This window comes from Rana temporaria, chromosome 7 (assembly GCF_905171775.1).
Source record: "Rana temporaria chromosome 7, aRanTem1.1, whole genome shotgun sequence".
Taxonomy (NCBI): Eukaryota; Metazoa; Chordata; class Amphibia; order Anura; family Ranidae; genus Rana; species Rana temporaria.
In genome coordinates this window covers 125,133,093-125,160,475 of record NC_053495.1, presented here as the reverse complement: position 1 = coordinate 125,160,475, position 27,383 = coordinate 125,133,093, and the positions used below count along the sequence as shown (strand labels likewise).

At 43.7% G+C, this 27,383-nt stretch overlaps 1 protein-coding gene across 2 annotated transcripts in view; it reads right to left on the bottom strand.

Annotated features, from left to right (window-relative positions):
- OLFM3 (olfactomedin 3) overlaps positions 1–27,383 on the bottom strand; it is a 351,159-nt gene that overhangs the window by 46,983 nt on the left and 276,793 nt on the right. For both annotated transcript variants that reach the window (XM_040359921.1, XM_040359920.1), the window contains exon 2: positions 7,317–7,463. In XM_040359921.1, the coding sequence (XP_040215855.1) occupies positions 7,317–7,463 (147 nt within the window). The remainder of the gene's footprint in view (positions 1–7,316; positions 7,464–27,383) is intronic.

The following is a 27,383-nucleotide window of genomic DNA, read 5'->3' as shown; positions in this document are numbered from 1 at the left end:
TTGAGGTAGACAGATAAGGTTGATGAAGTAAAGGAACTTTGCGGTATAAGGCTTGGATAGAAGGAAAGCAACCCTGCTCTCAACAATAGTACAGTTCATCGCCACTCCAGCCAGAGTGGCTGAAGTGCCCCCGGACAGACCCCTGCCACAGGCCTGGCACCCGAAGCGTCACTTTAAGGTTGCTGGGAGGAACAGGCCCCTGCCACAGACCTGGCTCTAGTGGGGCCTCTGCCACAGGCCTAGAACTTGGATGAGCTAAATGGTTGAGCAAATCCTCCCAGTAAATTGTGGTAGGGTTACCCGTTGACAGTGGAAGTGTACCTGTCAATGTTCCGGTCACCAGATCCCCGATGGTTCATTCAAGCCTTTTTGGACAACCTGCCTCCGGGTTCTCCTCAAGCCAATCTCCCACCGAACGGCACACAGTCTGGGATCTCCTCAATAGAAGTGGGACCCAGTAAGTCACTGGGGCCCCTTAGTTGCATCAGTTGCTCCAGGTCAGGAGGACCCAGAGTCTCCACGTAGCGTGTGACCCTAGGCCAGGTAGGCCATAGTGGTGGGGCCCGCAATGTGCGCACACCCTAAAGGTGGGTGCTGCACCTGGAACCTGTAACCCGCAAAGAACCCAGAACAACTGCTTCCGCCACAGAAATACTCCTCCCCAGCATGACCCACGAGGGAAAACTCCTCTAATTGGCTGCTGAGAAGAAGCGGCTCCGCCTGGACCTCTCTGGCGCCACCTGCCGCCCAGGGATGTACCGCATCCCTAGAACGCAGTCTGACCCACAGAACAATCCAGATTTGGCGACAGCCAAATTTAACACAATTAGGAATGAGAGCAACTTATCTCTCTCATTCTCCCACTAACTTTAGCGTAGAGCCCTTACTGAAAGTAAAGGGGGCGCTACTGGTCATAATAAAAAAAGTTCTGGTATGTAGGGTCTAGTCATATTTAAGAATAGTATCAAAAGGATAAATGCATCCTCACATGTAGTGCGCATGTGGATGCATAATATTTTCACATATGCCACGTCCTAAACAAAGTTTATAGAAAAAGAATGACTTAGGGGCTAGTCATGGACTTTATCGGCATGTTAGGTTGGTAAAGATAGGAGTCGCCACTAATCGGTAACTTTATATAAAAAATATTTATTACAAAAATATACTTTAAATATATTTAAAAAAAATTCTCCAAAAAGTACACATCATATCTAATTAACACAGCGTTCACAGTGATTGAAGTAACTTAGTCGTAGAAGATTGTATATGGTTATAATACAGTAGCAACCAATGTAGACAATACTAGATTGGAAAAAATAATAAATAGATGACGTCCTAATACGGACTAACACTTTAGACCATAGATGAATAGAGTAACTTCTGGAAAAAGTCTTCAGATAGTATCAACTGGAGATCTTAACATTTGCGCTGGGTTGATCGGAGTCCCGACATGTTTCGTGCTGTAAGTAAGCGCTTCCTCAAAGGACCTAATAAGATCAATGTGCTGTATTGATGGAGACACAGACATGAATATATAGTATATTGTTTTTGAACAAATAGATATGTACAACAAACTGTATGTGTATTCAAAAATCTGGAGTGCTCATATATATCGTGCATTTCGGTGAAGAGAAGGACGGAAAAGTGTCACCCCCAGATACCACATAGTTGTGGAATATTCCACACACAACAAGAGAGATGCCCAGACAGAGTCCCAAAGATTCCAATACGAAGGAGACAGGAAGCATAGTAAAGAGGGGTATGCTAGTTAGCAAGATTAAATAAAGTTGAGGCCATACTGCTTACCTTAATGATATTAAATCCAAGGTAGAGTGGCAGATCAATACAAGAAAGATTAGTTCATGAACAACTTAGCGTGGTGCTCTCTGGATAGAGGGCTGTGCAGCAAAAGCTAGCAAAGAATTAAGCTTAAAATAATATTTAAGAATAGGGAGAGAGAGAGACAGGGGGAGAAAGTGAAGGAAAGAGAGAAAAAGGAGGGGGATGGGGAATAGGGGGAGGGGTAGGGACCGCTCTCCCATCCAGGACAAGAATATGGGGTTTTCTAGTAGATCAATCAGGGGGCCACATCAAGGGATGGGAATTAGGATTTATAGGTTTCGGTAGATTTGAAATAAATCCAGCAAGCCCAAACAGTTGTGAATTTTTGTAGGCGTTCTTGTGAGACATGGATCAATTCCTCCATCTCCTCAATTTTAGAGACCCTGACTAGCCATTCTCTAATGCATGGTGCATCCGTAGCCAGTGCCCAGGAATGCAGAGTCTAGCTGCATTGAACATATGCATGGCAAGGGATTTGTGATAGTGTTTCCTAGGTAGAGTCGTGTGGTGCAAGAAATATTGAGCCGGGCTATAGTCTAGTGTTTCGGTAGTGATTCGTGTTGTTAGGGCGTGCACTTCTTTCCAAAACTGTTGGATTGAAGTACACCAGATATTGAGCAACGAGCCTACCATTTTCTTGCATCTCCAGCAGATGTTAGGGATTGTGGGAGAAAATTTGTATAGGCGAGCACAGGTTCTATACCATTTGGTTGTGATTTTGTAACAATTTTCCTGGATTGTCACATTCAGTGAGCCTTTATGAATGTACTTATATATGTCCTCCCAATTATCATTCATAAGGGTCACTTGAAGGTCTCTTTCCCAGGACAGACATGAAGCATCTCTCTTGGGGGAGGGGAATTTTACTGGAGTAGAGTGTATATGTATGATATTAGATGTCTTTGAGGTGTTGGGCGTGTGTGTAAGGATTCGAAGGCTGTAAGTATGTAGCGTGTAGCCGAGAGATCCCATGATGCAAAAAAGTGTCTCAATTGCCTGTAAGTCCAGAAGGGGAACGTTTAAGTACATGATGAGGACACCAAGTCTTCAAAGGGACGTATGTGTCCCCTGTGAAAGAATTGGTGTGCAAGTACTTCCTCATAGTGCCATTCCCTTCGGAGAAACATGTCAGACTCCCTGTAGGGAAGTCAACGGGCCTGGGTATGAAGATAGCTTGTAAGGCTCCATAGTCTTTTTTTTAAAAGCCATTAATGAGGGATAGATAAAGGGGTGTGCCTTTAGGTTCTGGAGCCAAAGCGAAGGTTTCAGCCAGGGAAGCGTGTGTATTAAGGTGTCCGTGAATGAGTTTTCTAGAATAACCCAAACCTTCTTGTGTCTGTGGACACTGACTGCTTCTCTTTTACCTCTGGCCTTGATCCATGATTGCGCTGGCAACTGGAATGATCGTTCCCGATAGCAACAACTTGGTTCTCCCATCTGGCTGAACCTCTGCAACTTGGTTGGACACCAGGCCTGAAGTTCCAACCCCACGCTGCTTCTCCTACTCCTGGATAGGCCTCGGGCAACCTAGCAGTCAGCTACTCCTGGAATAGGCCTCAGGTTTCTGGCCAAGCAACCCGGATCATTTTAACACATGTCCACCCAGCCGTCCAGGTGACACAGAACAGCAATCACCTGACTCCTCCCAAATAAATGGGCTCTCCCAGGGCCAAGGGGCCTAAAGAGACCCCTGCCAATTGGCCAAGAGAACCCATTCACTCAGAGTCTGACTTTGCTAGGCTCTTGTCAATCCAATGTCACCAGCAACAGTGCCACCCTGTGACAGAAGAGAGAAGTGTGCCAAATCAGATTTAGGGTAAAGTTAGTGGATCTTCTAACAGTTAACCAGGACACTTACTACCTTGCAGACAATGGGCTAGATTCAGGTACGAGATACGGCGGTATATCTCCAGATACGCCGTCGTATCTCTGAGTTGCGGCGTCGTATCTATGTGACTGATTCATAGATTTCCCTAAGATCCGACCGGGGTAAGTGTCTTACACCGTCGTATCTTAGGTTGCATATTTACGCTGGCAGCTAGGTGGCGCTTCCGTATATTTACGTGAGGAATATGCAAATTAGGTAGTTACGCCGATTCAGAAACGTACGTCCGCTCGTTTGCGAATAGGGCTGGACGTAATTTACGTTCACGTCGAAAGCAATGACGATTTGCGGCGGAATTTCGAGCATGCGCACTAGGATTCTTTCACGAACGGCGCATGTGCCGTTCGTAAAAAAATTAAAATACGCGGGGGTCACCATTCATTTAAATAAAACACGCCCACATCATCCCCATTTGAATTAGGCGGGCTTACGCCGGCCCACATACGTTACGCCTCCGTAACTTAGGGCGCAAGTTCTTTCTGAATACGGAACTTGCGTCCTAATTTACGGCGGCGTAACGTAGCTAAGATACGTTACGCCCGCAGAAAGATACGCTTATCTTTCTGAATCTAACCCTAAATTTGTTAGCGACCCTGTCTAGACACCAGGGTGCTACATCCATGAACAATGTATTCCAGCACTACTAAATTTGTGTTTTGTGCAATGTTTTGACAGTGTTTTGCCCACAAATTGCTGCAATTGCGAATGTATTATCCATGCATAACCGCAATTGCATGTCTGTTGCCTGTCGCCTCATTTGCTACATATGTATTATTGCTATTTTTTTTATTTGTCTAATGCTAGTTAATTTTTATGACAGTGGCAGTATTTTTCTTGGTATGTGAGGTGTTAATAGCACTGGATCGATACTGGGTCAGTACTGCTCAGACTGAGAACAGACAGTCTGTACTGGGCACAGACAGTGGTCTCCCCAATGATAGGGGTGTCTGGATTTGTGGAATAAGAGAGGCGAAGGTTTTAGTTCAACAGATCAATGTTTTTTCTGTGCAGTCTTCATAACACATTTTAACAAAATGTAGAAATGAGGAGTTAGGATAATGATGTCTGCAAGAATTATTCCAGTTAATGAATATGCTCAAGCAATGCCAGAAACACTTTGATACGCATCACCTTTTCTGTCACACAAGACAATGCCCTTTTACCTTACTGCCTTATATTGAAGGCACATCTATTTCAGTAAGTGTACTTAATGCTGTAATTCTTTTTATCTTGACTCTTGTGAACATTTTTCACAGCTCTCTGCAGACTGATAAATGTCCGCCCTTGTACATTTCACTTACATTTTACTTGTGTGTAAAAATACAGCTTCTTCTAAGAAATATATTATTGACACTATAATTCATAGAGTAACATATTACATTCCATGCAAATGGCTGCTATTCACATCTGTGAAAATGAGAAACGAGAGATATGAACAGAAATGTTGCTGGCGAAGGAGGGGGGTGTGTGAAATGTGGCAAAAAAACTTGATTTGGGCCATTTAAAGGGCAAAATATTGTGGGCTGAAGCAAATTGTGTAGGTGTCGATCTCAAGCTAAAACTCTCTCTTAGAAACTTTTCGGACATAGCAGAAAGGCACACATTGGCTGTTTTAAAAATCTGGTAAATATAATGAAAATTTGCATTAGCACATAAAAAAACAGAACACATCTAACTGTTGACACATCTTTTTGAATAATTGAATGTGACAGAATAAGTGCCATATTTATAACAAATCTAAAGTTAATCAGATTTTTTTTATACATAATCCTTTCAGGCCCCATTCACACCTTGTGGCCCCCCACCCCAAAGCACCCTGTCCCCATGTTGCTGAGTACGGGGCCTCTTCCCGACAACCCTGGCCGTTGGTTGTCGGGGTCTGCGGGCGGGGGGGGGCTTATCGGAATCCAGGAGTCGCCTTTAATAAGGGGGCCCCCAGATCCTGCCCCCCCACCCTATGTGAATGAGTATGGGGTACATCGTACCCCTACCCATTCACCTGGTGGAATAAAAATTTCAATAAAAAAACACACTACACAGGTTTTTAAACTAATTTATTAGGCAGCTTCGGGGGGTCTTCTTCCGACTCCGGAAGTCTTCTTCTGACTTCGAGGGTCTTCTTCCGACTTCGGGGGTCTCTTCCGACTCTCCAGCCTCTTCTCCCACTCTCCGGTGCCTTCTCCGTGCTCTTTGGTTCTCCTCCTGTTCTTGGGTGCTTTCTTCCTTCTGCCAGGCACCACCGCTATCTTCTTCCAGCTCTTTTACTAGCGGTGGCCCGGTCTTCCTCGTCGCCTTCTTCCCTCTTCTCTTCTTGAGATGTTGACTCGACACTCTGTCCCGCTGTAATGCCAGTTGCATGGTGCGCAATGACTTATATAGGCATGGGGCGTAGTCACCCCTTTATGGCATCACAGTCCCATTATGCCCCAAGACTGTGACGCTATAAAGGGGCACCATAAAGGGGTGGGGTCACCAGGTGACATCACCCAGTGACCACCCCCCATGCCAACATCTCAAGAAGAGAAGAGAAGGAAGAATCTCAAGAAGGTGACGAGGAAGACCGGGCCACCACTAGTATCTTCCTGGAAGAAGATAGCGGTGGTGCCCGGCAGAAGGAAGAAAGCACTGGAGAGCGGGAGGAGAAGCGGAGAGCACAGAGAAGGCAACGGAGAGCGGGAGAAGAGGCCGGAGAGTCGGAAGAGACCCTCGAAGTTGGAAGAAGACCCCCGAAGTCGGAAGAAGACCCCCAGAGCTGCCTAATAAATTACTTTAAAAACCTGTGTAGTGTGTTTTTTTATTTACATTTTTCTTCCACCAGGTGAATGGGTAGGGGTACGATGTACCCCATACTCATTCACATAGGGTGGGGGGCTGGGATCTGGGGGCCCCCTTAATAAAGGAGGCTCCTGGATTCCAAAAAGCCCCCCGCCCACAGACCCCGACAACCAGCAGGGTTGTCGGGAAGAGGCCCTGTCCTCATCAACATGGGGACAGGGTGCTTTGGGGTGGGGGGGCTCGCTCGTCCCCACCCCCTTTCCTGACCGGCCGGGCTGCGTGCTCGGATAAGAGTCTGGTATGGATTTTGGGGGGGGGATCACACCGTTTTTTCGGCGTAGGGGTTCCCGTTAAAATCCATACCAAACCTAAGGGCCTGGTATGCTCCTGGAGGGGAACCCATGCCTGTTTTTTATTAAAAAATTTGCGTGGGGTTCCCCCTCATGATAACAGCGGCAAGACATTCCTCCCCTTTTCCAGGTCAGCAAATCCGCAGCTAAAACGCAAAGGAACCGTTGAACAACTGTTTGAAAACTTGGCAAAGAAACCGGAGCACAAAAACGCAACGCACAAGTGTGAATCCAGCCAAAGAGTGTGTATTTTAGTGACTTCTTGTAATAATAATAATAAAAAAATCATTAGTAAACAAGCCAACGATAGCTTTTTCTCATGGCTGATCTGTGTATCTTCATATTCAGTACAATAATAAAAATAGTGAGCTTTTAAAAATGTGCAAATCATAAAAAATATTAAATCCACACTGAAAAGCAATGGTTATTATGCTTTTGGAAAACAGATGACGAGTTTCACTGACCTTTTCTAGAAGCTGCCGGAGTTGTTTGCTTTTTGCATCTCGGGAGCACAGGTTCTGTTCTGGAGCCACCACGGTGCAAATGCAGCGGCCATCAGGATCTTGTGCTGAGCTGTAAACCTGCCAGCCTTCCCGAGGGCTTATTTGTGTCTGAAAGAAAAGAACAAAAAAAAGAAAAGTGTATTAGAACACATAAAAGGGACGATACCTTTCAGTTCAAAAAGGCAATTCCGTGCCATTCATGCTGGCCTATTAAAGTTAGAAGAAAAGTACATTTCATTTTTCCTACACTGTTATTGTTTTGTGAGCCTTGTACAGTCACTGTCATAAAGTAAATTAACCTTACTAAGGTAGATTTATATAGCAGCGCTTACAGCTGACAATGCTTAATCACGCAATGCTGGAATTTAGCTAAATAATTTAAACTATACAATACAGACTGGATCCCTTATATACTGTAAAATGCTGATTTTGGATATCCTTCAATAAATACATTATTACAACTTTACTGTCATGAGAAATTGGGGGTCCTCTATGGTTCAAATTACACTATTAAAAAAAGAAAGCTTATACTTTTTATCATAAGGCTGTTTTTATCATACGGCTGCTTAAAGCGGAGGTTCACCCTAAAAACATGTATATAACATTACATTCTGCATACTTCCAACATTTACAGTATGCTGTTTGTTTTTTGTTTTTTGCTGTACATACCGTATTATTGCTATTTTCCACCCGGCTTCCGGGTACACACTCCCGCGGGAGTAGGCGTTCCTATGCAGAGGCGCAGTGTCATGTGGGACTTCGCCCAAATGATTGACGTCTTGAGAAAAACTTCCCCTCGGCGCATAAGGCGCGTCACGAGTTTCCGAAAGTAGCCGAACTGCGAGTCGGCTCTATACGGCGCTATACGGCGCCTGCGCACCGACTAGGAGCAGTGTAGAGCTGACTGCGCAGGCGCTGTATAGAGCCAACTCGCAGTTCAGCTACTTTCGGAAACTCGTAACGCGCCTTATCCGCCGAGGGGACGTTTTTCTCAAGACGTCAATCATCTGGGCGAAGTCCCACATGACACTGCGCCTCTGCATAGGAACGCCTACTCCCGCGGGAGTGTGTACCTGGAAGCCAGGTGGAAAATAGCAATAATATGGTATGTACAGCAAAAAAACAAAAAACAAACAGCATACTGTAAATGTTGGACGTATGCAGAATGTCATGTTATATACGTTTTTAGGGTGAACCTCTGCTTTAATTTGTGTCGCATTTTGATGCATTTTCTGGTTGCCTAACTCCCAGCATACACCTGTGAAACATGGATGCAAAAAACACACCAACAACACAACAGTGGTGTGTTTTTTATGTGTTTTTTATTCATTTCAATTGGAAGCTGTGTTTTGGGTGCGATTGTAATGTAAATCGTTCAAACATTTACATTAAAATGCAACTAAATTGCAAGCGATATTTCCTGCTGTTCCATTGTGTTCTGACAAAGGAATGGCCCCCCACCAGAACACTCCGGTCAGCATTCTCAGCCATTTACATTTTTTTGGTCATGACCCAGAAGCTAGCCCACTTCTGTTGGACAGATTGCAGTATTGCAGTACACACAGGCCGGGTTTCTACTGAACTGGCCAATGCTGCCCGTCATTCGGCCCGTGTGTACAAGGCTTAAGCCTACCTATTGTATACACTTATTCCACAGTCTTTGTACCCACAAAGTTACAGTCTCACAGACACATAAATCGCAGGACAAAAAAATAATAAAAAAAAATAAAACTTGCATACATATGGTTTCTGGACACGGAGGGCCAGATTCACAAAGAGATACGACGGTGTATCTCCAGATACACCTTCGTATCTCTGACTTAAACTGGTCCTATCTATGCGTCTGATTCATAGAATCAGTTACGCATAGATATGGCTAAGATCCGACAGTGTTACACTGTGTTACACTGTAACTGAAAATGTAACTGAAAATGGCGCCGGGGGCGTTCCCGCTGATTTACGTTGAATAATATGTAAATCAGCAAGATACGCAAATTCACGAACATACGCGGACCCGACGCAGTGTTCTTACGTTGTTTCCGTAGCGGCTTTCCAGGCGTATACTTACCCCTTTTAACGTCATTTGCGTAAGTCGTTCTCGAATACGGATGGACGTCGTTTACGTAAGCGTCAAAACCACTGACGTCCTAGCGACGTCAGTGGGAGCAATGCACGCCGGGAAATTTCGCGGACGGCGCATGCGCATTTAAATCGGCGCGGGAACGCTCCTGATTTAAATAGTACACTCCCCCTAGCCGCGGAATTTGAATTCCGCCGGGGGTTTTACGATCCGCCGCCGCAAGTTTGGAGGTAAGTGGTTTGTGAATTACCCACTTGCCTCGCAAACTTGCGGGAGCGGATCTTAAATCAGGTAGATCGAGCGGATCTAAAGATCCGCTGATCTACGTGAATCTGGCCCAGTATATACAGCAACTTTATGACCACTGACAGGCAAAATGAATAACATTGATTATCTTGTTACAATGGCATCTGCAATTGAGTGGGATATCATAGGCAGCAAGTGAACATACTTAGGTAGATTCACGTAGGGGCGCCTAAAATTAGGACGGCCTAGCCTACTCTTTTTAGGCTACACCGCCGTAAATTATTTAGGTTAGTAGTGATTCTCAAACCACTTACCTTCAAATTTTCGGCGGCGTAGCCTAAAACGAGCGGGCGTAAGTGCGCCTAATTCAAATGACTGGGAGGGGGGCGTGTAGTATTGAAATGAGGCTTGACCTCACGTTTTTTGATGTTTTTTACACTGCGCATGCGCCGGGCGACTACATTTCCCAGTGCGCATTGCGGCTAAGTAGGCCGTACGGGCCTATTGATTTTGACGCGTACGTAAACGACGTAAATCCCGATTCGCGGACGACTTGCGCAAACGACGTAAAAAATTCGAACCTCGCGGCGGGAACGGCGGCCATACTTAACATTGTTATTCCACCTCATAGGTGGAATAACTTTAGGCGGCCTATCGCGTACGTAAACGACGTAATGCAACGGTGTAGGCCCGGCCTACGCTCGTGATTCGTCGTGAATCGTCGTATCCCCTCATTTACATAATCTAGGCCGGCCGCAATGTAAGCGCCACCTAGCGGTAAGCCAGAACATTGCAATCTAAGATAGGACGGCACTAGCCGTCCTATCTTAGATATGTTTAAGTGTATCTCTGTTAGAGAATACACTTAAACATAGGTCGGCTTAGATTCAGAGTTAGGTCGGCTTATCTGTAGATAAGCCGGGCCTAACTCTTTGTGAATCTACCTAATTGTTCCTGAAGTTTATTTATTGAAAGCAGGAAAAATGGCAAGCATAAGGATATTGACGACTTTGAGAAGGGCCAACAGGGTCATGGGCGGTCAAGGCTCATTGATGCACGTATCGAAGGCTGGCCCATGTAGTCTGATATAAAGAAAAGCAACCGGCATGCTCCTACACATCTGGTCAGATTTCCCCAAAAATAAAAATGTCTGGATTGACATTTACCCAATAATACATACACTATTGGATCATAGATTACAAAAAAAATTTAATCAAAAAGAATCATTGCTAAATTTGAAACTGCCCAATTGCACTAATGACCAATTCCATCTTTTAACATTCCTATTCACTGCAGCCAAACAAACTTTAGCGAAACGTTGGTGGTCCTCCTGCCTTAGGTAAACACAAGATGATGTGGTATATGACCAATAAAAAACTTGGATTGAGTTATACCTCCCACAAAACTTTGATAAATCCTTGCTATGCTTGTGATCTAATTATTTGCTCATATTAATGCCCATTCTCTTGAGCCTCCTTGATCCCCGACTTCCTCTCTGGCCCTTTCCTTCTGTTCCCTTTTCCCTTTCACTTGTCCCCAGTCTTCATATCTACACCATGATCTTAGAATGATGGTTATTTCCATTTACTAATTATTCTATATTTCTCTATATTATTATTAATAATATAATCTTTATTATTATTCATTATAATTCCAAATTATTTGCATAAATAACCATTTAACATTTTATGTAATTCCTTAATTTGCCATTATATATATACAGTTATTGTTTGAATTTTTCATATTCACATGTACTGTCTTATACTTCTGTATACTGTGAATCTTCTCACTCATCATATGTAACTGCAGCAGTTATTATTTTCTTTTTTATGTATAGACTACAGAGCTTTGGAAGAAGGTGGTCTGGTCTGATGAACCACATTTTATTTTACATCATGGGAATATCTAGGTGTGTGTGTGTATCGCTTGGGGAAGAGATACAGTATGTGAGGAAGGCAAGCTGGCAAAGGCAGTATGATGCTTTGGGCAATGTTCTACTTGGAAACCTTGGGTATTGCCATTCATGTGGATGTAAAATGTAATATGTACCACATACCTAAACATTGTTGCTGACCAAGTACATTCCTTCATGGAAATGATATTCCCTGATAGCACTGGCCTTTTTCAGCAGGGTGATTCACCCTGTTACACTTCAAAAATGGTTCAAGAAGGGTTTGAGGAACACAATAATGAGTTTGAAGTGTTGACTTCCAAATTTTCCAGATCTCAATCCAATCGAGCATCTATTTGCTGGAAAAACAAGCATGATCCATGGAGGTCCACCCTGCAACTTCCAGGAATAAAAAGAATCTGCTACTGGTGGCTTGGTGCCAGATACCGCAGCATACCTAGTGGAGTCCATGCCTCGATGGATCACGGCTGTTTTGGTGGCAAAAGTTGAATCTACTCATGGTTACTGTACCTGCCACTGATATTGTACTTCCCGCGCTGGAAATCGGTGATGCAGGCTGTGCTTCTCGCGCTCGCCGCCCCTACGAGATGCCACTCATCCATAGGAGTCTATTGGGGGTGGCGAGCGGGAGGAGCGACATAGCTCGGTGCTGGCTCCCGCGATGGGGTTCAGCAACGGCAAATATTGCCACTGCTGAATGGGGAGCAGGTGTGTTAAATTTGGTGTTATCGCTCTCACTCTCTCATACTGGTTCGTTTAAGTTCAATATGGTACCTCATGGCAAAGAACTCTCTGAGGATCTGAAAAAAAAATATTTGTTGCTCTACATAAAGATGGCATAGGCTATAGGAAGATTGCCAAGACCCTGAACCTGAGCTGCAGCGCGGTGGCCAAGACCATACAACGGTTTAACAGGACAGGTTCCACACAGAACAGGCCTCACCATAGTCGACCAAAGAAGTTCAGTGCACATGCTCTGCGTCATATCCAGGTTGTCTTTGGGAAATAAAAGTATGAGTGTTGCCAGTATTGCTGCAAAGGTTAAAGGGGTGGGTGGTCAGCCGGTCAGTGCCCAGACCATATGCCACACACTGCATCAAATTGGTCTGCATGGTTTTCATCCCAGAAGGAAGCCACTTCTAAAGATAATGCACACGGAAGCCCTCATCAGACTCCATCCAGAGTGATATCACCCCCAACAGACTCCACCAGGAGTGATATCACCCCCAACAGACTCCGCCCAGAGTGATATCACCCCAACAGATTTCCATGTCCTTAGTCTTGCAGTCTAAGGACATGGATTACTGGAACCATGTCCTCTGGTCTAATAAGACCAAGCTAAGCATATTTGTTTCAGATGTCAAGCGTGTGTGGTGGCAACCAGGTGAGGAGTACAAAGACAAGTGTGTCTTGACTACAGTCAAGCATGTTGGTGGGAGTGTCGTGGTCTGGGACTGCATGAGTGCTGCCAGCACTGGGGAGCTACAGTTCATTGAGGGAACCATGAATGGCAACATGTACCGTGACATACTGAAGCAAAGCATGACCCCCTACCTTCGGAGACTGGGCCGTAGGGCAGTATTCCAACATGATAACGACTCCAAAGTCACCTCCAAGATGACCACTGCGTTGCTAAAGAAGCGTAGGGTAAAGGTGATGGACTGGCCAATCATGTCTCCAGACCTAAACCCTATTGAGCATCTATGGGGTATCCTCAAACGGAAGGTGGAGGAGTGCAAGGTCTCTAACATCCACCAGCTCTGTGATGTCATCATGGTGGAGTGGAAGAGGTCTCCAGTGGCAACCTGTGAAGCTCTGGTGAACTCCATGCCCAAGAGGGTTAAGGTAGTGCTGGAAAATAATAGTGGCCACACAAAATATTGACATGTTGGGCCCAATTTGGACATTTTCACTTAGGGGTGTACTCACTTTTGTTGCCAGCGGTTTAGACATTAATGGCTATATGTTGAGTTATTTTGAGGGGACAGCAAATTTACACTGTTATACAAGCTGCACACTTGTAGAAAAGTGTAATTTCTTCAGTGTTGTCACATGAAAAGATATAATAAAATATATACAAAAATATGAGGGGTGTACTTACTTTCGTGAGATACTGTATACAAGGCAGTAGGGAAATGGAAAGTGCCAGTAGAGCAATGGACGATGTCAGTAGGGCAGAGATTGGTGTCAGTATTTTTTATTAATATAGCTTTTTACAATTTTATTTTTATTTTTATTTAATTTTACAAAAAAATGTATGTCTTTGAGACAGAGATAGAGACTAAAGTATGAATGGGACATCTTTGATAATATGGTCTCTAGTGGTTGCCAACACCCCTGGTAAACAGGAAAAAGTGCAGAATCCCCCAAGGTGGGGCTTTTAAGGCAACAGTAGTTCAAGTAGTCACGGTAAATACAAAAATATATAATAGTTTAATAATGGACAAAAAATAAACATATATAACATAGTAGTTTAAAAACAACACATATTGGGGTGTCACTTGAAAAGAGTAGAGAGTCCACAGTATGAATACAGGGCCCAACGCATTTCGGGTTTCCTTCTTCAGGGGCCAAAGTATATGTGGAGTCAAAAGTCTATTAAACAACTTTTCTAGAAAAAACAAACAAATAGCATATATGTTGAAAATAGTAACATACAATGGAGAAAATAGCAATATACATATCAAAATGGCACAGATTAGAAAGCATCATACCACCCAAGACGTTTATACAGCTCTGCACACCCCTAGATGGGACATCGCGAGTAGGACGCAGCAAAAACCTCAGATGGTGAAGAGAGGAGTGGAGACTGGCATCCTATATTAATCACAGTGTAGCAAGACCTTTGGCCCGACGTGTCACAGCGTAAAAAGTTTTTGTTATTTTATTTTTACCTGTCCCGAAAATAAAAGGACGAGATAATGTAATAGGTGCCAAGCAAAAAAATCGCTAAAAAAAGCTGAACCAAAGAACTGTATATAAAAGGAAAGACATACCTGTAATTTAAGGTGAGTATCGAGTAGTGGCCAGAGAGGTCAGTAGAGAGCTCAGTAGCTAGAAATATAAGAAAGATAGGAATGGGAATTAGAGACTTAAGGAGTATAGGAGATAATCATATGGAAAAGAATAGAGGGGACTAGGAGTCTAGCTGGGAAACATCCAAGGGAGAGAGTACTCACATGGGAAAATTCCCAGTCAATGTGAAGTGAGATGCTGACACTGCAGCCGTCCCGCAATGTCTGACATTGTGGGGCGGCAGAGGCTTTAAATAGGAGAACAAGGGGAAGGGCGAGTGTAGTGGGAGGCGTCAGTTGTTGACAAAGTGGTTTGCAATAGGTCGATGTGGAAGAGGGGCGGGGCTGACACGTGATGACGTATTGCGCCCAGAGTGAGGAGGGAGAGGACGAATGTGCCTCGCTGTCCTCACAGAGAAGCCTGCACTAGTGACGTGGGTGTTACAAAGCCGCATTGAGACGCGAGTGCGTCATGTGTGAGGTGGATGGGGCGGAGAGAGAGGGCGAATAGTACGTCCTGTCATCTCACCGATGCCCATACTTGCGGCCTCACGACGTAAATGACGTCGGTGCGCCGAAGCAAGGAAAGAGCGTCGTACCATGTGACTAGGAGAATCACATGACCATAGAGCTGGAAATACACAGGGTAAATGCACTGATTAGACGAGATAGGCCAAAACGGTGTGATGCAAAAGGCATCACCAACGCAGGCACAAGGGAATTGTATGCATAGAAGGTGAATGGATTAATTTAGGAGAAAACAATAATAGGAAAAAGATACCATAGATGGGAAATACCAAGTACACATGAAAGTGTATATATAAATAAAATTATATATAGGAATACAGGTATGATCGAACCTAAATAAATAGCAGATACATTAAAGGAACAGCAACATAAACTATGTAAGGGGATATAATTATGCAAGGATATGGACACGGGGGCCAATATGGTCCAGGGACAATGAGGAAGGACAGGGGCATAGGGGATGTCCACTGTATAATCCATGCCCCTGTTGTAGGCGCAAGTATAGACCCAAGGTCGAAAACACCCGAGGGTGCAAGGGGACCAGGTCTGAAAAAGCCGTCTCCCAAGGGAGGAGGAGGGACGGCTTACGTGCGCCTAGCTAAAAAGCGACAATAAGAGGAATGCCATAAAAAACCTATCTGCGCCTGGAAGCGAGGTCCCCGGGGGTATGCAGAGGGATACATGAACATTGTGATAAATGCAGAGAACATTTTGTGTATGGCACTGACGATTTGGATTGTCAGAGTAAAAGAAATAGCAGAAGGAGACAATTGATGGCAAAAAAACTAAGAAAATATTTGGCAACAAAATCCCCAAAGTACAGATTAGTCTTTTTCACATCCCCCAGAAGAGAAGCCTTCCAAAAAGGGGTCTTGCTACACTGTGATTAATATAGGATGCCAGTCTCCACTCCTCTCTTCACCATCTGAGGTTTTTGCTGCGTCCTACTCGCGATGTCCCATCTAGGGGTGTGCAGAGCTGTATAAACGTCTTGGGTGGTATGATGCTTTCTAATCTGTGCCATTTTGATATGTATATTGCTATTTTCTCCATTGTATGTTACTATTTTCAACATATATGCTATTTGTTTGTTTTTTCTAGAAAAGTTGTTTAATAGACTTTTGACTCCACATATACTTCGGCCCCTGAAGAAGGAAACCCGAAACGCGTTGGGCCCTGTATTCATACTGTGGACTCTCTACTCTTTTCAAGTGACACCCCAATATGTGTTTTTTTTAAACTACTATGTTATATATGTTTATTTTTTGTCCATTATTAAACTATTATATATTTTTGTATTTACCGTGACTACTTGAACTACTGTTGTCTTAAAAGCCCCACCTTGGGGGATTCTCCACTTTTTCCGAGATAGAGACTAAAGACTAAAGACCCAGATTCCCCAGTACCTTTCTCTTCAGCCAAGCAGCAGGGGAAATCTGCATAGAACAGGATGATTGGGGTGTGCCCAGGCACACCTGTCACACCCTGTGTGCACACCTATGGTAGACATAGATAACACTTAAACCTCCTTAAAGGAAAATGTCATTAAAAAAAGTTGGGGACTGCTTTGCAACTTTCTTAACTGTTGACACAACTGACAATTTGGTAAGGAGTATTTGATAAATCTTACATACAGTGCAGCAGTCAGGACTGTATGATGAATAATGCAGAGTAGAAAACTGTGGTTAGGACTATGTAAAGTACAACATAGCATATATAACGTGGAAAAGTCAAAACTGTGTAATGTACTGCACACTGTACAGTGTGCAGTGGTCTGCATTATCTAGCATATAGAATATAGGAGTTAGAACTATATACAGTAACATACAACATTGCATAATTAGTAAGTGATCATGACTATGTAAGTTTTAGTCACACCACACTTTTTTGTTTTGGTTTTTGAAGTTGCTGACACATGGCCACTGCAGGTCTTTCTCCTACTGTATTAAAGCTGTACTAAAGTTCCACTGCTATTCACTGGAAGTAGGCAGTTTCTTTTTTATTGCAGAAAGGATACGCAATGTCTCTTCTTTAATGAAATTCACCTATCTGTCTGCTCCCAGTGATCCCCCACATGTAAACTGAGCTGTGAATGCGCAGCTCTGCTTACAGCAGCTGGCCTGATCCCTGTGTACTGGAATGATGGCCTCCTGTGGATGCACAGGAGTGATGTTATCCCATGCTGGCCAATGAAGATGGCCGAATGTCGGCACAGAAGAAGATGCCAGCGCCAACGAGGGGTGGGACAGTTGGTAAGTATTTACTGCCTTCAGTTCCATTTTAAGATCTGGCTGTGAGAAGAGATCTTTGGTACACTTGTAATAGGTGTGCACTTCTGCTCAGGGATGTCCTAAGATGCAGAACTGGTAGAAATTCTTAGCAGGGATCTGTCCAATAAGAAGCTATACTGCTGGGATTGGTGTAAGCATTATGACATTACCCACTGGCCTACAGAGAGTGTTTTCATCACACCCACACCAGGGAGGAAAGGTTTGGGTTGCTGCCAATAAAAAGAATATGAAAGAACAGACACAACATGGAAAAAGTAAAACTGGAGTAACTGGAGTAAAGCCTCATACACACGGCCGGTTTTCTCGGCAAAAACCAGCAAGAAAACTGCTTCTTGTACGAGGCTTTCAGGTTTCTCGCCTGGAAATCTGACCAGAATCTCGACAAGAAAAAAAGAGAACCTGCTCTCTTTTTTCTCGTTGAGATTCTTGTCGGCCTGTTTCCCGATGAGAAACCCGAGAGTGTGTATACTTACCTGTCGCCGTGGAAACCCGCCCATGCTCGAAATGACTTTGACGCATGCGCGGTAGCTTCCACAGCATAGGTAGGGTGAAGCAAGGTGGGGGCAACAGCATCGAATGTGACGAGCGCATGCTCGTCGTACGCGATGGTGTCACCGCGTTCTTGCCTTTCAAGAGAACAGCGGTTCTTTTGAAAGGCCCTGACGAGATTGCCAAGAATCTCGTCAGGGAAAACGACAGGTTTTTCCTGACGAGATTTTTGCCCGTGTGTACAGGGCCTCAGGCTTTTCTAAAAGTGGTTAGTTTAAATGCAAATAATGCTACTCATGTTTCTTCTTTAACTTCAAAACTAGCCTTGATGAGCTCAATTTACAAAACCATATAGCATTAGGTATAAGATGTGTCATATGGAATACACCTAAGAAAACAACAAAACGTACAAATACCAATGTAATGCCCCGTACACACGATCAGAATTTCCGATGGAAAAAGTCAGACGGTCTTTTTCCATCGGAAATTCCGACCGTGTGTATGCCCCATTTACTGCGATGGAATTCTGTTGGAATTCCAATGTGAATTTGATCAGACAAAGGTCAGATTGTGTGTATAGGGCATGAGAGTAAACAGCTGCCATAAAAAGTCATAGGCCTCGTACACACGAGGGGACATGTCCGATGAAAACGGTCCGCAGACTGTTTTCATCGGACATGTCTGCTCGGAGATTTCGGTCTGATGGTTGTACACACCATCAAACCGAAATCCGCGCGCACAGGATACGCGGTGACGTAGCCGCGCCATCGCCGCGACGATGACGCGGCGACGTGCGCGTCCCTGGAAGGTCAATGCTTCCACGCATGCGTCGAATCACTTTGACGCATGCGAGGGCTTTCGGCCGAGCGGACATGTCCGGTAAGTCGTACAGACGACCGAACATGTCCGACGGACAGGCTTTAAGCGGACATGTTTCTTAGCATGCTAAGAAACATTCGTCCGCTGGAAACCCGTCCGATCCGCCGGAAAATTGTCCGGTCGGCCGTACACACGACCGAAGATGTCTGCTGAAACTGGTCCGCGGTCATGTGTACGAGGCCTTACAGGAAAAAAAGGTAACACCAACCTGAGGTAGCGGTATGATTTAGAAAATATAGATTGTTTACTCAAAAAAATGAATGTTCATTCGGTTTAAAGCATAAAATGAAGCTGGGTTCACTTTGAATACCATATTTCCCAAGTGTCCTAAATTCAGAGGAACTAAAGTCTTCATTCTTTTTGGTTAGGTTATTATTATACAGGATTTATATAGCACCAACAATTTACACAGCACTTTGCAATATAAAAGGGGGCAATACAGTTACAATACAATAAAATACAAGAGGGTTAAGAAAGCCCTGCTCAGAAGAGCTTACAATCTAATAGGGTGGGGCAAGTGGTACAAAATATTGTAACTGTGGGGAATGAGCTGGTGGAAGTTATAGGACATTAGTTGGAGGCATGATAGGCTTCCTTGAAGAGATGAGTTTTCAGGGATCGCCTGAATAGGTTATAGATCTTTTTAAACAAGTATTATTTAAAGCGGAGGGTTATAGATCTTTTTAAACAAGTATTATTTAAAGCGGAGTCCCGTCCCCCCTCCAGCAAAAAAAATTAAAAGTCATCAGCTACACATACTGTAGCTCCTGACTTTTAATATCAGGACACTTACCTGTACTGGGATTCAGCGATGTCAACACACCAGACGATTTTTCCATCAGCTTGCGGCTGCTGCCGCGGCCATTGCCTGTAAGGGAAATCAGCAGTGAAGCCTTTGTGGCTTCACAGCCAGTTCCCTACTGAGCATACAGAAGTGAGCTGCACTTTATGAATGGCCCGGCACCACTGGTGTAATTAGGTTTTGTGCTGCCCTAGGCCTGACTAAACTTGTGCACCCCTGAATTTAAATATGACCCACCCCTTCCTGTCAAGGTAACACCCCTTGCTCTTTAAGACCCACCCTGAAATTTTCGAGTGGGGACACTATTTCTGAGAGCCGGGGGGGGGGGGGGGTGAATTTCCTTAATTTGCATAGATTTCCTTTCACTATATATCTGCAATATCTTCACTATATATTCACTAAATATCTGCAATGGGGCAGGGATGGTTAAAAATAAACTGACAGGGGGAGAAAAGTGTTGTCCATAGTTTAAGCACAAATTTCGGATAATTTTATGCAAAGGACTAGGGAGATATAACCATGCAAATGGTGCAGCAGAAAACATATAGCACAGTGAGGAAGGTTTGTGGTCCAGGATGATAGGACCGTAAAAAATAGTAGCCCCCCCCCCCCCCCACACAGTTGCGGAATTTCCCGCCGCATACCGGAAGCAGTTTGGCTGCTTTATGGGGCTAGACTAATTTGCCTCTCAGCCCAGTCTGCCCCATAAGACTGGCACTACATTAACAGTATATCGCAAGCTGAAGGGAACTCTTTCCGTGCTGCCCCCCTGCAAAGTTCTGCCCTAGGCCTGGGTCTTTTTGGCCTAGGCCAGGATACAGCGTTGCCCGTCAGCGGGGAAAGGAGGAGGGGAGCCAAACTTTAAAATGATCTCACCGCAGGTGAGATCTCTTGCAAGTGGGGATGGATACCTGTCAAAAAACAGGTACCCCCTCCCCCCCCAAAAGGTGCCAAATGTCGCACCGGAAAGGGGGAGGAGGCAGATAAGCGGAGCTTACACTTTTGGATGTAACTCCACTTTAACTACCAAATCTGTGATACAGCACTAAACCTTTTTGTTCAGCCTTTACATTTTTGCATCTGGTGAAAAAAACAAGGTTTTTATTGTTTCTTATTAGTCCATGTACAGCAACTAAGAGGTGGCAGGGCTGTGTCCTATGCCTACTTGCTTTGTGATAAAAGGCCTCCCCCTTTCTCATTCTGGAAAGTTGAAAGATATTTAATACCCAGTCATGTTCAGCAGGACCGTCTTTAATGTTGATTGGACCCTGGGCCAAAAAATTCTTGGGCCCCTCCATGCAATTTTGCTCTCCACCTGCTCTGAGACATACAGAAAATATCAGCTAGACCTAAAATCAGTTTACTGTATCAGATCAGGCAGTGATTGCAATTGGTTGCCAGAGGTTACAGCATATCATTACTACTTACTGACTGGTTGCTAGAGGTTACAGCACACATTACGGCTCACTGATTAGTTGCTAGAGGTTACAGCACATGATTTCTTCTTGTTGATTGGTTGCTAGAGATTACTGTACAGCAATACTGCTCACTGATGGGTTTCTAGAGGTTACAGCACATCATCTCTTCACTGAGGGGCATAATATACATATGAATGTCGACTTTATTTACATATGAATGCTGCTGGCCTCAGCTATTTACATATGAATGCCATCGGTATTTACATATGAATGCTCCTGTTTTTACATATGAATAACTGTTATTTACATACAAACACAGGGACTGTAGGTGAGTCACCTGTACACAACAATAGGGCAGTGCTGGGCAGCATTAGTAGCAGCACTTCACACTGAGATATCAGGACACAACACAGGAAGGGACAAGGGAATTTAAATGGATAGTTGGCAACATAGGTGTGCCCAGCCTATTGCATTAGGGTGTGCACCCCAAAGCTCAAACACACTTGTGTGTGTGTATAAATATATAGGGCAGTAGGGCAATGGAAAGCAGAGGTAGATCACTGGATGATGTCAGTAGGGCAGAGGTTGGTGTCAGTACTTTATTTTTTAATTACATTTTACAATTGTATTATTTTTTTATAATATGTTTATGCAATAATATTTATTTTATTTATTTTTCAATTTTTTTAGGTGCCCCATTGGGCGGCTTTGGTGAAATATCAAGGGTCTAAACAGACCCTTGATGTCTCACTTTTGAAACAAAGAAAGGGACTGGGGACAGAGATTCCTCAGTCCCTTTCTCTGCAGCCAAGCAGCAGGGGGAATCTGCCCAGCACAGGCAGACCTGGCACATCCTGTTCACACGCCAATGGTTGGTAAGTATGAGGCAGCTGCTTTGGGCCCCACAATAATGACAAGGCGCAGGGCAGCTGCCCCTTTTGCCTTGCCTTAACCTCCCTGGCGGTGTGATTCTGTCTGAAAAAACATGCTGAAAGCGGTACCATTATTTGCAAGGAAATTTGGTGTTTTATACTGTAGGCCTGTGATTTTTAAGAATAACTCACTTAAATCTGACCAAACAAGAATCTAATAGGCATTCCGGGTATGACATTTTTTTTAAAACAAAATTTTAAATTATAATATAATAAATAATTATAAATAATTATAGCAAGTAATAATATAATTAAAATAAAAATTATTCAATTATTCAAAATCACTGAAATTTGCTCAGTTGCAGAATCGTTGCTGTCATTATTTTTTTTTTTTATGACAAATTTCCCCGCAAATCGCTATCGCACAATTCTGCAAGTGATTATAATTTATTATCACTGTTTTCTAGCTGATCTAAAACCATTTTTGACATAAAAATACACTTTTGCTTGCTATGGACAATCTACAGTTTTCAGGCAGAAAGAACAGTTTTTATTATATAAAATGACATGTAGGACACTGGGCAGACCACTAGGGACAAGGGGGTGTTTTTTTTTTTACATACAGTACTGTAATCTATAAGATTACAGTATACTGTATTTAATGTGTTTGTTTACTTTTTTGAATTTGGCGCCGATCTCCGCTCCCGTGCGTCGTAACGTCGCAGGGAACGGAGATCAGCGGCACAGGAGGACGCTGTGTGAATTGAGCGAGGTCCCGCTCGCTCACACAGCGTGGTGACATCGCTGGATCCAGGACAAGGTAAGCCAGCGCACGCTGCAGGCTCTGCATAGCTTACCCCGAGCGTGACTCGGGGTTACCGATTTTGGTAGAAAAAATTAACCCTGAGTCACGCTCGGGGATACTGCCAGGAGGGTTAAAGACGGCCCTGATGTTCAGGGGTATTAAAACAGGGTTTCGCTGAGTACGATTAGACGATTAAAGTAAACACAGCTTCACCGTATGCACTAAAAAAACATAATATAACAGTCAGAAATAGTTGGTAAAAGTAGACATGTTTCTCCTTCTTTTAAAGGCCCCTTTTCCATCAATATGCTGTAAGAATAAAACCTTGACACAGGAAAATAACTACCGTATTTATCGGCATATAACACGCACAGGCGTATAACACGCACCCTAACTTTAAGAGGGAAGTTTCAGGAAAACAACTTTCCACAGCCCCCTGCGTATAACACGCAGGCACAGTTTACCCTCTATATTCAGGGTAAAAAAGTGAGTGTTATACGCCAATAAATACAGTACTCATATTCATCATTATTTTTTTGGTTCGGAGCTTTTTGGTCAGGAGCTTCTGAAAGAACTCATCCCTCTACAAAGCTTGAAGTATCTAATTAAATATATTCACATGGACAAAGGAAAGAGCTGATTAAGTTTGAAAGACTTTGCTCGATACTATATCAATTAAGAATAGCTGATAATCTTATCCATATCCCCCAAATTGTGCAACATAAGACCTGCTCAAAAAATACACTTTTAATAAAATGCAAAAACAAGCTCAACAAAGCAGTTTTGTCCAAAAGGTCAATGGAGTTCAGCAGATGATAAGATCACAGTAGCTGCAAATTAAGTTCTTTATAACCAAAAATAAAGCAATAATGACTAAAAGCACACTGTAGTTATAAACACTCCAATATGATAGCAGGATAAAGGTCAGATGGAATCTTCAATGTCTGTAATAAGTAAATAAAGGAATAGATGGTTATTTAGTGGGGATTATGATGAAGCCTTTATTACTTATCTATTGGGCTTGTTTAGAATGGTGAAACATACAGCATAGGCGCTCTAAACTTCTAAACAAATCGTGAGCATGGAGATAAAGAGATTTCCATCTGCACTCTGACCTGACAGCATGCTGCTGAATCATGAAGGACGAGGAGATGGAGTAGAGTGGAATAATCACTAGAAGTCTTTCAAAGCTACTGGTTAAAGGTGCAATATATTATCATAACTATTTTGTCATTTTTCTTTATTTGCTTAGCATTTGACTTCAATTATTCCACAAAGTTGCTTTAATCTGAACACCTCAAAAGTGTAGCTGTACAGTTTATTCATCTTCAAGAAGCAGATCAAAGTAAAAAATAGATACGGCACAATCGAAAAATGCAAATGGCTGGAATATGAAGCTCTATTATTTCACTATAGGACTACATTTTACCATATTTTAACCACTTCAGCCCCAGAAGATTGTACCCCCTTCCTGACCAGAGGGCTTTTTACAATTTGGCACTGCGTCGCTTTAATTGTCAGTTGCACGGTCATGCAACTCTGTGCCAAACAAAATTTGCCTCCTTTTTTTCCACAAATAGAGCTTTCATTGGGTGCTATTTGATCACCTCTGTGGTTTTTATTTTTTGTGCTATAAACAAAAAAAGAGCGACAATTTAAAAAAAAATATATATATATATTTTTAACTTTTTGCTATAATAAATATCCCCAAAAATGTTTTTAAAAAACAAATTTAAGTTCTTTATCAGTTTAGGCCAATGTATATTCTACATATTTTTGGTAATGAAATTGCGATAAGTGTATATTGATTGGTTTGCACAAAAGTTATAGGCCCGGATTCACGTAGCACTTACGCCGACGTATCTCGAGATACGCCGCGTAGGTGCACATATGCGCCATCGTATCTATACGCCTGACTCTGAAAGCAAGATACGCCTGAAAATAGGCTTCATCCGACCGACGCAAGTTTCCCACGCTGTCGTTTTGTGGGCGCATATTTACGCTGGCCGCAAGGGGCGCTCCCATTAATTTACGATTCGAATATGCAAATGAGTGAGATATGCCGATTCACGAACGTACTTGTGCCCGGCGCATTAATATATGCGGTTTACGTAAGACGTACATCCGTCGTAAAGTTAACACCCATAAAGCAGGTGTAAGTCAGCAGCATCAATGCAAATGGCTGCACCAGGGAACACAGCCGTTGTTTTTTACGTCGTTTACATAGTACGTGAATAGGGCTGGGCGTAGGTTACGTTCACGTCGTAGGCAGTGATTCGACGTATCTTAGGCGTTCATTTTGCCGTGATTCTGAGCATGCGCACTGGGATACTCCATGAGCCGGCGCATGCGCCGTTCGTTATTCGTATCTTGATGACGTTCAGGCCATGATTTACATGGGATCACGCCTCATTAGCATGGCTCACGCCCACTGCCACCTACGACGAGTTACGCCAAGGGAACCCATCGTAGATTTGGGAGCAAGTGCTTTGTGAATACTGTGCTCGCCGCTACGTCGGCATAGCGTATATTCGATACGCTATGCCGGCATAACTATGTGCCGCTGTATCTGAATCCGGGCCATAATGTCTACAAACTATGGGAAAGATTTATGGTATTTTTATTGCATTTTTTTTACTAGTAATAGCAGTGATCTGCACATTTTTGCGATACTGCGACATTGTGATGGACAGATCGGACACTTTTGACACATTTTTGGGACCATTGACATTTATACAGCGTGTTCCCTAGATATGTTCTAACTGTCTGGGGATAGGAATGACTGGGGGAGGAGACATATCGTTGTTCCTACTAAATAGGAACAACGATATGTCTCCTCTGCCCTGACAGAACAGGGATTTGTGTGTTTACACACACAAATCCCTGTGCTGGCTTTCATGCACGCAATTGTGCGTGGCCAGCGGCAATCACACCTGCCTGCCACGTGCATCGGGTCCCCTCACCATGCAGCACGTGCCCCATGGCATCTCTTAAAGGGGAAGACATACCCATACAAGGTTTTGCGCAGCTGTGCCATTTTGCCAAAGTACATCAGCGTGAGCCGGTCGACAAGCAGTTAAGATAAATACTAAGCAAAAAATAAATAAAACGCCACTTAATCAACTTACATACCCTTAAAGCGTAACCCCACTTTTGTTGAGAAAAAAACATTCCCCTATGGGTGATCGGTGTACATTGCAAGGATTATAACAAACTTTGTTGCTGATTCATACCTTTTGTCATTCTGAAGTAATCTCTGTTTGTTCCTCTGTGCCTCTGTGCCAAGTGGGTCTAATGGGAGTGGTTTCATAATTATCAGTCAGCTGTGCAGCTGCAGAGCACTAATGAGAAAGGTTCTGGGTCTGCATCCCTTTAGACATGTTCCTATTGGGAGCATCTGCCTAAAAATGAAATTTTTTGTTGCAGGGGAGGCCTGAAATCTGACTTGTATCTTAGGCAGACTTCTTGGAAAATCAGTGAGCCAATCACACAAGCAGGAAAGTGTAGTTACCCTTTAATGGTTTATGTACAATATAGCACTTTTTTTTTTGGATAGAGTAGGGAAGGATTAGAACCCCTGTCAGATTTGTATGGCTGTCTGTGTCCTCACTAGGTAGATTCAATGGGCCAGATTCTCATAGAATCAGTGGCGGCGTAGTGTAAGCCGTTTACACCACGCCACCGCAACTTACTGGAGCAAGTGCCGTATTCTCCAAGCACTTGCTCTGTAATTTGCGGCGGCATAGTGTAAATGGCCCAGCGTATGGCCGTGTAATTCAAAGGGGGCGTCTTGTATTCAAATTAAGCGCGCCCCCACACCGATCAAACTGCGCAAGCGCCGGGTGGAAAAATAGCCCAGTGCGCATGCTCCAGCTCACGACAGAAAACGTCAAGGACGCCGACGTGAGCGTCATTGACGTAAAGTCGTATTTGCGAACGACTTAGTAAAACGACGTAACCGACGGAAAAAGACTACGCTGTCCCGAGGCCATACTTAACATGGCATACGACGGACCTTCGTAAACTTACCCCTCATATAGCAGGGGTAAGTTTACGCTTACGGAAACGTTGTAAATTCACTGCGTCGACCGCGCGTATGTTCGGGAATCTCGCGTAAATAGCTAATTTGCATAGACGACGGGGAAAACGACGAGGTGACACCTAGCGGCGGGAAAAAAAATTGCATTTGCATTTGCATTGCATTTAAGATCTGACAGCGTAAGAGCCTTACGCCTGTCAGATCTAATGGATATCTATGCGTAACTGATTCTAAGAATCAGTCGCATAGATACGACGGCCCTGATTAGGACTTAGGACGGCGCAAATGGCGTTGCGCCGTCGTAAGCCCTTTGAGAATCTGGGCCAATGCCTCAGTTTCTTCTGTTGACCTTTGTTCCAAAAACACAAAGTGATATGAAATCCAAAAATGTACAATCATGACCAGACAAAAAGGTTAGGGTAAATCTTCCACTAGGAACACCTGTGTCAATTTTCTACAAAGATCACTTTAGCAGATTTCTGCAGTGATAAATGATCGGTACAGGGCAATGAATTGTTGCATTTTAATTATTTGTGGCTATTACAAGCAAAGATGGAAGGTGTTTTCTGTCAAATGCTGCGCAACCAGCCTGAGCTTTATTTCTGTTTGTTGGGTTTGCTTAGGACATCGATCATGTCTGCCTGTAGCTGTTG